General features: G+C 58.1%; 1 protein-coding gene across 2 annotated transcripts in view; it reads left to right on the top strand.

Annotated features, from left to right (window-relative positions):
* Positions 1-9,224: 9,224 nt before the first annotated feature.
* The window catches only part of SCARA5 (scavenger receptor class A member 5), a 38,975-nt gene continuing 35,156 nt past the window's right edge, over positions 9,225-13,043 (top strand). For both annotated transcript variants that reach the window (XM_082306717.1, XM_082306718.1), the window contains exons 1-2: positions 9,225-9,353; positions 10,272-10,390. In XM_082306717.1, coding sequence (XP_082162843.1) covers positions 10,279-10,390 — 112 coding nt within the window. In that variant the 5' untranslated portion in view covers positions 9,225-9,353; positions 10,272-10,278. The remainder of the gene's footprint in view (positions 9,354-10,271; positions 10,391-13,043) is intronic.

The following is a 13,043-nucleotide window of genomic DNA, read 5'->3' on the forward strand; positions in this document are numbered from 1 at the left end:
ATTGATGATTCTGTGATTCTGTGATTCCATGAATAATCCTTCCCAGCCAGCAAACTCTATAAATGACTCTACCTGCATCTTTTCCTTTATTGCTCTGCCCTTTTTGGTTTTCAGTACCTGGTTTCTCTCCAAAATAGCATTGTGCATGCACAGATGCTATTTTAGTTTATTTTTAGTTTAAAACCATTCCCCCGTGTCCTGTCGCCGCAGGCCCTGCTAAAAAGCCTGTCCCCCCCTTTCTTGTGGGCCCCCGTTAAGCACGGAGAGGCCGCAATCAGCTCTGCCCGCAGCCTCCTCCTCCCCAGGCTGAGCACCCCCAGCTCTCAGCCTTTCTCCACAGCAGAGCTGCTCCAGCCTCTGACCATTTTGGTGGCCTCCCCTGGCCCCGCTCCCACAGCTCCATGTCCTTCCCGTGCTGAGGACCCCCGAGCTGGACGCGGGGCTCCAGGGGGTCTCCCCAGAGCGGGGCAGAGGGGCAGAATCCCCTCCCTCGCCCCGCTGCCCACGCTGCGGGGGATGCAGCCCGGGAGACGCTTGGCTTTCTGGGCTGCCGGCGCACGTTGCCGGCTCGTGGCCGGCTTTCCATCCCCCAGCACCCCCAAGTCCTTCTCGGCAGGGCTGCTCTCCACCCCTCCATCCCCCAGCCTGTGCTGACACCGGGGGCTGCCCCGACCCCGGTGCAGGACCTTGCCCTTGGCCTTGTTGAGCCCCATGAGGCTCACAGGGGCCCCCCTCTCCAGCCGGCCCAGGTCCCTCTGGATGCCATCCCGTCCCTCAGGCGTGGCGACTGCACCCCTCAGCCTGGTGTCACCTGCAAACCTGCTGAGGGTGCACTCGATCCCGCTGTCTGCGTCACTGATGAAGATATTGAACAGCACTGGTCCCAGTACGGACCCCTGGGGCACACCAGTCATCACTGGTCTCCATCTGGACATCGAGCCATTGACCACTATTATTTTTAATTTTGGTATCAAGTGCATCAGTTACAGTGCTAATGTTTACACGCGTCTTTTCCCATTAAATATGACAGGTTCTTTTTTCTTTCAATTTGCCGTGAAAACATAAATAGCAACATCTGAACTCCCAACCTAGTTAATGTTTTGTGGCCGGTTTTACCAAACTATTTGGGCACCTGGAAGTGTCGTGCTGTCCTGTGGGCATTGCATGGGTTATCATAGAATCATTTAGGTTGGAAAAGACCCTTAAGATCATCGAGCCCAACTGTTACCCTCTTCTGTGCTGTTATAAAGCCCCTCAGTCACTGACTTGCGCCTGAATACCTTTAATTAAATGCAGAGGCGATCTGCTCTGTCTCGTCCTTTGCTGCACGATCTGCAGGACCACGCAGCAGCACCCTCATTCGTGGTTGTACGGGTATAAACACCCGCAGATCTGAGGCAAATAAATGGGCACCTACAAAGGTTTCTCTGCTTTAGAAAGCTGGACCACGACAGCACAAACAGCCTTTGAAACATCACTTACCCGGATAAAAAAGGGCTGTTAGACCGTGACCCTTTTCTATGTTGGGAGATGTTTGCTTGGGATTTGTTAAGTGCTTCTTACCTGCTTTACCTTGAGCACCACAAAGTGTTTTCATTATAAAAGCACGATGACTTCACATCTAGCACGAGCTAAACACCATTGCTCTAAATGTATATAGCTCGACATACATACAATATAGGCATATACTAAAGATGAAGCTCTGGGGTTATAGAGGCCAAGTGATAAGCAGGGAATGAGAAAAAAACATGTGGAGATACTTTTGTAAGCTCTTCATATGTGTGTGTGGGGGGGCTATTCAGTTTATGCATTTATATATCACCCTGGTTTGTGTTTTCCATAAACCTGCGCTCCTGCTTTTCGTTCCTCTGAGGGGCTCCCACAGCGGCAGCTCCTGGTAGCTGTTTCCTGGCTGATTCTGCCTTAAAAATGGCATTTTTCATCTCCAGCTGCCTACGGGTGACCTCCCGTTGTCCCCAAACACTTGCTTGTGCTTTGGTCCATGTCCCGCCTTGGTGGTGGAGCTCACGGCCTCACGCATCCAGGCCATGCGCCGAGCAGAAGCTGGAGCAGATGTTGCTGCAGTCTGACGTAGTGGTGTGCTCCCCCCATCCCGCTCAAGCAATAACCACCAGTGCGCCTAGACTCCTCTCCGAGAAGGTAGTTTAGAACCCAAGGGGGTCCTCTCTGAACCTCATGACTCAACGGGAGGGTCTCCTTAACAGTTTTGTCCTCTACGCAGTAAATCATAGCATCACAGAAGGGTTTGGGTGGGCAGGGACCTCCAAAGGCCACCCAGTCCCACCCCTGCCATGGGCAGGGACATCTTCACCCAGACCAGGGTGCTCAGAGCCCCGTCCAACCTGGCCTTGAATGTGGCCAGGGATGGGGCATCTCCCACCGCTCTGGGCAACCTGGGCCAGTGTTTCACCATCCTCATCATGAAAAATTTTTTTCTTGTGTTTAGTCTAAATCTGCCATCATCAAGTGTGCCTTGCCATCGAATCTTCTTAAACGTTTCACTGTCACATTTACCATTGAACTTTGTTAACTCACTGTTTTATATCAATAAAATAGACTGTTGCTTCTCTCTTGCGAGTGAAGCGCATCACCCTTTCCACGACGCCCGGTTGTCCCAGCATTTGCCCACAGTGTAAATATTCACACGGCCTTCCCATCGCCAAACAAAGAGGGAAAGAGGTCCCTAGAGCAAAGCCGATGGCAGAGGGCACAAAGGACGAGAACTGGAAACGTGAGGGAGGTTTGAAGCAGAGCAGGTCCATGGCGAAGCCCAGCGAGGTCCCTGGGAGGAGCAGGGTGGGCTGGAGGTGCCCTCCGGTACCCAAGCCGCCGCGGTGATGTGCAGCGGCATGAGCATCCTTGCGCTGCTTTAGGGCTTGCTCCGTAAGTATTGCACCGTCATGGGCTTTGGAAGAGACTACCAAGCAACTTGGAGATGCTGCAGAAGTCAGACCTGGTTTTCACCATCAGTGCCCAAGAGCACTGGGACTCTGGGGTCCTCACGGGACTCTGGGGTCCTCACAGAAGAGGAGACAGGGACGGCGGTGGCTACGCGTGCCCCACAGCTCGGCTTCCCCGCTGCTGGTGCTCGCAGCGCCCCGCCTACCGCCGGCTTGGCTTTGCTTTCCATTAGCGGTGGGAAAGGAATAAAAGTGCAGGAATTTGTTCCAAATCAGCATGCCGTTATGAGGATGACTTGCCTGCCTGCCTGCCTGCCTGCCTGCCTGCCAGGAGGATATTTATTCTTATTACTCAGATCCCTGTTAGATCGGGAGGCGTTAGCTGGATTCCGGGCTCTGGTATGGTGCACGAGCCTCACCCCCGAAGGTGTCAGGGTATGAATCCCTCTGTCTTAAATTCCTCAAGATCATGACCCCGTGCGATGCATTTGTTCCTGTGCCCTGTCTCCTTCTCACCCACTCGCAGCGTGCAGCGCGGTCCGGAGGCGGGCGGGCGGGCGGTGGGACGCACTGGGACCCCCCGTTTCCAACCAGTGCCCCTCAGCATCTCCCCTGGGGGTGCGTGAGCTCTTTGCTCCTTGCACAAGAAGCGTTGATCTCCCCCGGGGCTGCCCGAGGGGCCGAGGCGTCCGGCTGAGATGCTGCAGTTTGCCCTCACCCTTTGACCCCTTCCACCTCGCCAAAAAGTGGATTTTCCCCACCAGCAACAAGATAAATGTTTTATCATCTCATGGACGTGTGCCTGGCTCTCCCTCAAATTAGCAAGAGGTGTTAATTGTATGCATGACCTGGCTTACTGCCCTTTCCCAGCCAGCCAGGAGTTACTCCAGGTCGCTTTTCCAGCATCGCTTTCCATTGCTTTTCTCCATTTCTCTTCATTTTGGCTGTGTGCAGGTCTGGGAGGGTTGTCCACGGCCTCATCCATCCCCCTGCCCAAAGGCAGGAGCAGCTCTCATCCCCAAGAGTCCTCTTCCCGAAGGCTTGCGGTGGGGACGCCTCAGCCTCTCCCTCTCCCGTAGCCCGGTTGCTCTTTGGCTGCGTTTTCAAGCTGTGTTTTACTGGGAGCGCAGTCTCTTTTTTCCTAAAGAAATCTGGGATCTCGATATGGACAAAAAACCTGGAAGCTTTGGATCACGAATAGGACCGATGTCCTCTCCTGTGCTCACCTATGGGGATGGAAAATCCTCCTCCCTGTACACTGGGTTGAGCTAAACAGGGATTTATTGCATGAAGAGGGATAATTCCGTTGCTTTCGCCTCTGCAGTCCTGGTTTAACTTTGAGCTGCCCGGGAGTTTCCAGGGAGAAAAACGCCGGAGCATGTTGACATCGCACCAGGCAGCTGTGACAAGGGTTGTGTTGTCCCGCTCTTGCAGGATCAGCCCCTCCAGCGGGACGGGACGGGTGAGTACGTGAAAGTCAAGATCCAGGAGCTGGAGAAGTCAGGTCTTTGCCCAGATGGAAGTCCCTCTCTCTAAGGGGGATGAAGTCTGCAAGAGGTGCATCCAAGAGAAACCTGGACAAGATCTTCCTGGTGAGCAGCACAAGCCTGATGCTTTCTCTGGGGCTGGATAAGTTGATTTCATTTTCTGTCCTGCAATTGCCTTCACCATCAGCTCGGTTTCTATCATTCACAGACATCACTGACAAATTCTTTGAGGTCTATGAGTAAGACACGGTATATTCTTGCTGCTTATTCAGTGTTACATTAGCTGAGCAATATGATTTTGATGTCCTGTAAAGCCCGGGGATGTTAAAGAGATGCCACGCCTCAAGTGGGTGCTCAGAGACCTGCCCAGGTTGCTCCGCAGTTACATGTCGGCAGGATTAGCCAGGTCTTGGGAAGTCTTTAGGTAGTCCTGCGAGGAGCAGGGAGTTGGACTCGATGATCCTTATGGGTCCTTTCCAACTTGAGATATTCTAAGTGCACTGGACAGGGATGGTGGTGAACAAGGTCATGCCCTGGGCCAGAGCCTGATCTCCTCCCACCCAGTAGCAAGTTCTTCCAGGACTTGTTCTTCAGCAGGAATCCTGCAAAGAGAGCAAGAGTATTGCAGTCCCGGGAAGAGGTCGGAGAGGGGCATCGCATGTCCCTGCAGCCGTATGCTCTTCTTCAAGGAGTTGGTCCTCAGCTGGGGACAAGTACCAAAACGACGGCAACCCTGCCGTTTTCCTCCGCGAGCTCCGCTGTGCCTGGGTTTTGTCCGGGATGGATGCTTGGCTTTCTTGCTAAGGCACTGGCTGGGGGCGTGGGGCAAGGCATGGGAGACCCATCGTTGAGCGGAGCTGGTGGTTTGGGTTTCTCCTCTTCTCGCCGGTGAAGGGAGAGGCTCTCCAGGAGGTAGTTTTAGCCCCACCTGTTTTAGGACAGGATGCATCATCCTGCAGAGATCTTTATTTTATGCTCAGATGGCTGCTAGTGGCCGAAGGAGGCTGCGGGGAGGACGAAGCAGAGGCAGAGGGTTTCTAGCTGTCCTTTCCATACGTTGAGACAAGCAACTTTGTTCCTGGGAATCCAGGAACAAAAAGATCACGAAGGGATGTACAAAAGAGCAGAAGAAGATGGGGCTTTTTTGTTTTGTTTTGTTTTTCTGGGCAGTTACATAAAAATTGCCACCAGGAATTTTGACATTTTTTAAGCCATCACTCATTGTTTAGTAGAAGCCAAGCAAAAAATGAGCTAATTCTCTTGCGAAAGCCAAATAAACACAAAGAAGCAAGATCTCATAAGCCATGCTTTTGGCTTAGCAGGACAAGACGACCCAACTCTCATCCTTGATAAAACAACTCTGAAGAACTTTTTGTATCGCAGGACATCTTGTCTTCATTCCCTCAGTGACACACACGCCCGGTGAAATGTTTACTGTCACCTAACCTTGGTCTCTTCTCAAACATCCCCATGAAACCAATCTGGGAAACTCAGCTGCAGGCAACCTGGTCTGGGAAGCAATCAGGTCTTTCTTCTTCCCCAAGAAACCTAAGACGACATGACTTTGTCCAGTCACCGAGCAAACCAAAAATACCTCACCGTTACTCATTTACTTAGGCAAAGCTTCTAATTGACTTACGGGTCTCAGCAACTTGCTCATCTCTCCCCCTTTTTTTTTGGTTGTGGGTTTTTTTGGGTATGCCCAGGTCAAAGCTGCCATCACAACCTTGGCAGTCCCAACCGATAGTGCAAACTGGGAGCTCCTGGAGCTTAATGGCTCTGTCATCTGACGCTGTTGTCCTCTGCAGGAGCATATCACCAAGATGCTGGAGAAGGACTTTGCCAACGTGCTCAGCCTCATCTTTCATCCGTGGGACCAACGTGCTGCCAGGTACGGGCCAACTTCTCCTCTCTGGGATGTGTGGTGGGTGGGAGAAGGCTTGGGGACAGACTTGGGGTGCGGTGTGTCTTTTCCCACCATATATTCCTAAATAACCAGCTGGGGTCCATGGCCGCTGAGCATACTTGCATGTTCCCATTCATTTCCACTGAATATGTTCTAATTTTCTTCCCCTTCTACCAAAAAAAAAGAGGCCAACAACAAAATCTGTTTCATTTTGCTCTTCCCCTTGCAGTTTTCCAGAAGGAATGCCAGGAAATCCAGGCTTTGCCAAAATCCCTGTGGCACCTGGAGTGACCAAAAAGACCTGCAAGAAGAGTCTTTCTTTGCTTTTTTTTCATTAAATTTTTTTTTTTTTTTTTGGCTTTTAGCCTTAATTGCTTTTAACTGATCAGTTCCTTGCTTTCCTGTGTTGACCATCACGCGAGCGGGACTTTTGGAGACGTTACGGGTTAGATTCAGTAGCTTAAACGCAGGCTCGCAAGGACCCGGGAGGGTGCGGATCTCTTGGAGGTCCCACGTCCCATCTGCCAGCCCCTCGCGAAGGGGCTTTGCACCGTGCTGGCCTTCTTTGGTGAGCGCTGGAGGTGCCTCAGCTGCTTTGTTGACCATCTTTTAGGAAACAGGACGATAGATGACCTGTATGAGTTGAATTGCATTTGTCCTAAGAGTTAGTCATAGCTTGTGCATAGTTTTGATACTCTTTTTATACAGGTAAATCCCTTTTTTCCTCCTGCATTTCAGTTTTCCAGTAGAAGCCAGCTGAGCGAGACTCACCTACGCCTGAATCAAACCCAGAACCGTCCAACGGCAAATTTACTGCGTGGCGTATAAGAAGAGAAGGCTGTAAAGATGCAAAAGGGCAACTCTGCTGGAAATTACCTGAAATCTAATAAAATATTAATCTTTTTGGCTTTCACGTGACTGTTGGGGTTTTTTTTTTAATGCAAAAGAAGTAAGCGGACTGCTTGGTCGGGTGTTTTGTATTAAGATGAAACCTTGGGAATACTCTACAATAATTGCCTTTATTTGCTGCAGCTTTGCTTTCGTTGAGGCAACGTTTGCAGATGTTTGGCCAGGTCTGAACGGAGCACGCTTCGATGATGCTTTTGGCCTTGCGGAGAGGAAAGGCAGCTCAGCCGTCAGAGCCTCACCCCAAGCTGTTCAGACCTGGAGGGTGTTGTCCTTCCTTCTCCCAGACCTTCGGGGTGCCCGTGGTAGGTGTCCCAAGGAGAAGCCTTGGCCAGGGGTGGCAGCTGCCATGGATTCACATTGCACCGTGGTGGGAGAAGACCTGCAGCCGTGTGGTTGCGCCCCTGGAGAGCTTTCCTCCTGATGGAAGAAGTGATGTGTGTCCTCAGGACAGCACCATGGCTGGAGATGCCCCTGGGCGAGGAGCGCTTGCCCTTCTCCCCCCAGGTCTTGCCATCCTTTTTCCAGGTCTAGGTCTTGGTCCTGCACCCTGCAGAGATGCTGGAAGGTGCTCTGCTCTGCTCCAGGACCGGGGTGGGGACAGGGGTCCTGGGGATGGGGCTACAAGCCCGAGCGGCCTGGGCTAGCTGCAGGCTGCAGTGGGGAGCAGGCAGCACCCACAGGCAGCGAGGGATTAGCAGCAGCACCTTAAATCTTCCTCCCCACCTTGCCCCTTCCCAGAGTCTGATGGTAGCGGGTGCATGGCTTGCACTGCTCTGCATGGCCCAGGCCAAGGTGGTTTGGGGTCCACTCAGCTCCCTCTGGTCTTCCGTGCCTCAGTTTCCCCGTGGGTGCAGCGGGGGACAAGCACCTCTCCCCTCTCCGGGGGCTGCGGTTGCTCCTGCCCGCCATGGGCTGAGCGGGTCGGGAATTGGGCAGCGGAAGGCGTGGAGACCCACTGGAGCTGGGACACGGCCCGAACCCACGCACTCCCCTCCTGCCCCAGGGGCAGGGCTGCCCACCCCACCGCTGCACCCCCGGAGTCCCGGGAGAATCCACCCTGTCCCAAGCTGAGTGCACCCCCGGGATGCTCCTGCCCCGGTCCCCCCGGGATGCTCCTACCCCGGCCCCCCCAGGGATGCTCCTGCCCTGGCTCCCCGGGATGCTCCTACCCCGGCTCCCCCAGGGATGCTCCTGCCCTGGCTCCCTGGGATGCTCCTACCCCGGCTCCCCCTGCCCCTGCCCGGCTCCCCCCCGGGATGCGCCTGCCCCAGATCCCCAGGGATGCTCCTGCCCCGGTCCCCCCGGGATGCTCCTGCCCCGGTCCCCCCGGGACGCTCCTGCCCTGGTCCCTCTGCCCCTGCCCGGCTCCCCCCCGGGATGCTCCTGCCCCAGCCTCCCCTGCCCCTGCCCGGCTCCCCGCAAGGATGTGCCGGCCCCAGATTCCCAGGGATGCTCCGGCCCCCCAGGGATGCTCCTGCCCTGGCTCCCCAGGATGCTCCTGCCCTGGTCCCTCTGCCCCTGCCCGGCTCCCCCCCGGGATGCGCCTGCCCCAGATCCCCAGGGATGCTCCGGCCCCCCAGGGATGCTCCTGCCCCGGCCCCCCGGGATGCTCCTGCCCCGGTCCCTCTGCCCCTGCCCGGCCCCCAGGGATGCTCCTACCCCAGCTCCCCCCCGGGATGCTCCTGCCCCGGCCCCCCGGGATGCTCCTGCCCCGGCCCCCCCGCCCCTGCCCCATCTCCCCGCGGCCGGGGCGGCCCGAGGCCGGCGAATGGGCGGCGGGGGCGGCCCCGGGAGGTAGGTGGGTGGGTGGGTGGGTGGGATGGGGCTGGCGTGGGGAGCCCGGCCCCCCTCCCGTTCCCCGCCTACAAAACCCTCCCGGCCCAGCGCTCCTTGCTCACAGCCTCCCGGCTCCGCAGCCGCCCCGCCGGCTCCGCGCATCACCCACGCGTGGGGACCCCCCCCACCCACCCATGGGAGGCGGCCGGGCCTTTCTGCGCCCGTGGGGAGCTGGCGGTGAGGTCGTGGGCTCCCCTTGCTGTCCTCGCCCCCCTGTCCCGGCCACCATGGCACAGCCCGGGGACTGAGCGAGGGGCCACGGGAAACTCGCTCCTGCGTGGGTCCGCTCAGCGGGTGAGTGGCGTGGAGGAAACTTTCCGTGGGGAGAGGAGGGGGGACGGGACGGGGGGCTCCGGGAGAGGGGAGCGGGATGGGGTGCGGGGATGGACCGCGGGGGGGGTCGGGGTCTGCTGAGCATCCCTGCGTGGGGAGCCGCCAGCCCTGGCGATGCCTCCCCCGTGGGAGTGGGCATCCCTGCTCCCCACGGGGCTGGTGTTGGCTGGGGGGTGGCAGGAGGTGGGGGCCCCCAGGGAGCGCAGCACCTGGTGCTGGGCGAGTTGCAGGAGATGAGTTTGGGAGTGCTCAGCAGACCCCACTTAGCGGCTGATTTTTAACTCCTTCCACACCAGAGCCCTGCTGGGGGCTGGGGGCTGATTCCTCCCGGGCGGGTGCTGGGATAAAACCTCGGTGGCAGAGGAGGCAGAGCCTCCCCAGGGCCACCAGCGTTCACCGCGGGCACGGCCCTGGCCCCGGCACCAGCCCAACGCAAACCTCCCGACCAGTGAGGCAGTGAGAGCAGGATCGGGCCCATGGGGTGCTCCCAGGCTTGGCTTGCAGTCAGGGTGCTGGGGTATCTAGAGGTGGTGTGGGTGCAGGGGTACCCCAAGGCCTGGGGGTGAAATGAGTCCTGGGGGTGGGCGGGCATGCACTGAGCCCCCGTCTCCCTGGCCCTGGGGAAGGACAGACACCCACGGCAGCCCGGAGCGGACACCAAGCGGGCTGGGCACCCGCAGGGCGCGGGGTCGGGCACGGGTGGGTGGTAGGAGCCTCCCTTGGCAGCAGGTCCCTGCCCCAGCCCACGCCGCGTTGCGCTGGACCGTGGTGGCAGAGCCACGGAGGGTACAGGATTCGCCAGGATGGGGCCCCTGCCATGTCGGGATATACCGTAACCACCCAGCACCGTCTCACGTCCCTGTTCTGCTCCACCGGCAGCAGGAGGATGGAGAACAAAGCCATGTACCTTCACACCTTCGGCGAGAGGGAGAACGGCTCCGTCTTTGAGGAGCCCTTCGAGGGAAGGACGCTTTCCAAACTGAACCTCTGCGAGGACGGTGAGTCCGGGCTCCGTGCGCACCTCGGTCCTGGGGGGCTTTGAACCCGGTGGCAGAAACCTGGAGAGCTTCTGGGGGGTACGTGGGGACTTGGATTGCTCAGGGAGCAGCTCGGCAGTTTGGCCGCAGGCAGGCAAAGGTGTCTGGCCTGAGCTGGGTGCTCAGCTCCCGCCGTGGGTCCCGGGGAACCAGAGCAGAGGAGCAATCCCTGCCCCGGGAAGGGAGGGTGCCCTGGGGGGAGCAGCACCAGGATGTGTCCCAAACGGAGCGGGAAACTGCTCTCCTGCTGGCACGGCCTCACTGGGAGGAAAAACTCGGGGAATCCCATGGCAAGGAGGGTGCTGTGCCACCTCTCCTGTCCCCCCTTTCTGGTGCGACGGGGGGTGACAGAGCCAGGGCCCCGCGGGCCTCTCCGGGTGCCCAGGATCTCATTTGGTTCTGCCGCTTACCAGGGCTGTGCTCCTGGGAAAGTCGCTTTGCTTGCTAAAGGTTGATTTTTTTTTTTTTTGGGGTGGTTTTGAGTGTTTTTATTTCTTTCTCCAAGCCTCTGGCTCTCTTGCACGTGGTCTCGTCCAGAGATGTCGTGCGGTGGGACAGCAGTAGCGGGGCACGGCGGGACCCGCTCGCCTTCCCCCGACACCTTAGCTAGCCGCTCTCTCCACTGTGGACGTGCAGAGCTCTTTGCCTTTGCTCTTGCCCCATGACATGCTCTCCATGCTTCACCAGACCCAGGCTTGGTCCCCAAGCAAACAGCCTTGATGAATTTTTCCTGAGGCCTTTGCAGCCCGGGTGGGAGAGGCCAGGGTGGCAGAGCTGGGTGCTCGAGGAGAGATGTGGGGTCCCCTTTGCTGGCAGCTTTGCTTAGGAAACCTGTGGGGCTGCTGGGGAAACTGGTCTTGTTCTGAGCAGGCTTCCCAGCACTGCTGTCCCCCACCGCAAGCATGGGATTGGGGCGATGGGGGACTCGCCTTCCCGGTTTTAGGCACGGGGGACATCCCCGGGATGGGATGGAGAGCCCTGGGCGTTTCCAGAGGGCCGCATCCAGGCGCTGGATGAGCTGGGACCACCCAGCCCTGCCCAAATTCCTTTTGGATGCTCGCCCAGCGCAGGTGGCTCGCGGCAGTTATTGCAAGAGGAGATGTGATGTTGCCATCTGGGTGTCTTCTCCTGCCCTCCAGCCCATGGGACGGGGACAGCTTTGAGTCCGGAGGGTGGATTTCCCATCTGGGTGAAAGCTGAGTCTTGATGCCATTCCCCAAACTCGATGTCCCCCTGCTCTCAGCACCGCGTCTGCTCCCGCCTCTGCCCGCTTGGAAAATCCGGCACCCACCGCACCTTCCCGCAGCAGACGGAGGGGCAGATCCTGCCCACGGGCTGGCCCCGTGCCCTGCTGCGCTGCAAACATGGCAGGGGGGTGGTGGAGCCTGGAGGGAGCCATGCTGGAAGAGTTGGTGTCTTCTAGGGCCAGGGCCACCACCCCCAGCAGAGACCTGGCACTTGTGTGGAGCGATGGCAGGGAGGGTCCAAGGTATCTCCCTGGCTTTGGTATTTTTGTGGTCTCTCAGGGCAAATCTGCTCATCCGTAACTCGCCCCGATGCCGAACTGGCCCTCCCAGGCTCCTCGTTCCCACGGGAGAGGTTGCTGGAAGGAGACTTGTGGGGCTGGGGCTGGTCTGCAGCCGCCTGGGGCAGGGGCAAGGTCAACCCTGAGAGCTTCGCCATGAGGCTGGGACCACTCCGCTCCCTCCTGGGCTCATGGAAAATGCTCGGCGGGGGGCTGAGGACCGGTGCGGCAGCCTGCTGCTTGCCGTGGCCCCCGGGACAGCAGCCCTGGACCCCCCCAAGGGCTCGGGGGATGCTTTCAGCCCCCCACCTTCTGCAGCCCTGCTGATGGGGCGGGCCACAGCTCCAGCTCCCCTGGGCATGGGCAGGGGGAAGAAATATTTGCTTTTCCCCTTGGTTACTGGCCCGAGCCCGCCCGTGGGCTCCTCGGAGCGGGCTGTTGTGAAAACCCTGCTTACGCAGCTGCGGTCCCTCCTGCTCTTCCGAGTGCAGCAAAGAGGAGTGGGTGGTTCGGGGCCCAGGGCCAGCTCCTCCCGGAGTCTCCCAGGACCTGATATAAGTGTTAATGTCAGAAAAATATTGCAGCTTTCCTCATTCTGAAACCCTCGGCTCCATCTGTTTGGCCGGTGACAGCAAATGGGAACCGTGTGTGGGTAATGAATTGCAGATGGAGGGGTCCCGCAGGAGCGGCACCGCCTTTCGCACCTGAGCTGGGGCGCCTCGAGCACCCCACCTCCCCGCGGGATCCCCTCGGGGTGTCAGCGAGCCTGACCTCAGCGCTTTATCATTTCGGAGTCCCAAAATGGGGCTGAGTTCAGCGATACACCCAGCGTAACCCTTCCCTGGCCGGAGGCTTTTGCAAGCCTCCCTGTCCTCCAGCAGGACAGACACACGGCCATCAGCTGGGGAAGGGCAGGGGTGCGGTGGGGAAGGGTCCCTACCAGGCTGGAGACCCCCCAACCCATCGTACCTCCTCTCCATCTCTGGTACCCCAAGTGCCAGCTTGGTCCCACAGGGAGCTGAGCTCTGCCCCATGGATGTGGGGTGGGATGGGTCGAGGTCCCAAAGCCCAGCGGGGATGGTCCTGGCT

Source organism: Platalea leucorodia, assembly GCF_965183815.1.
Source record: "Platalea leucorodia genome assembly, chromosome: 3".
Classification (NCBI taxonomy): Eukaryota; Metazoa; Chordata; class Aves; order Pelecaniformes; family Threskiornithidae; genus Platalea; species Platalea leucorodia.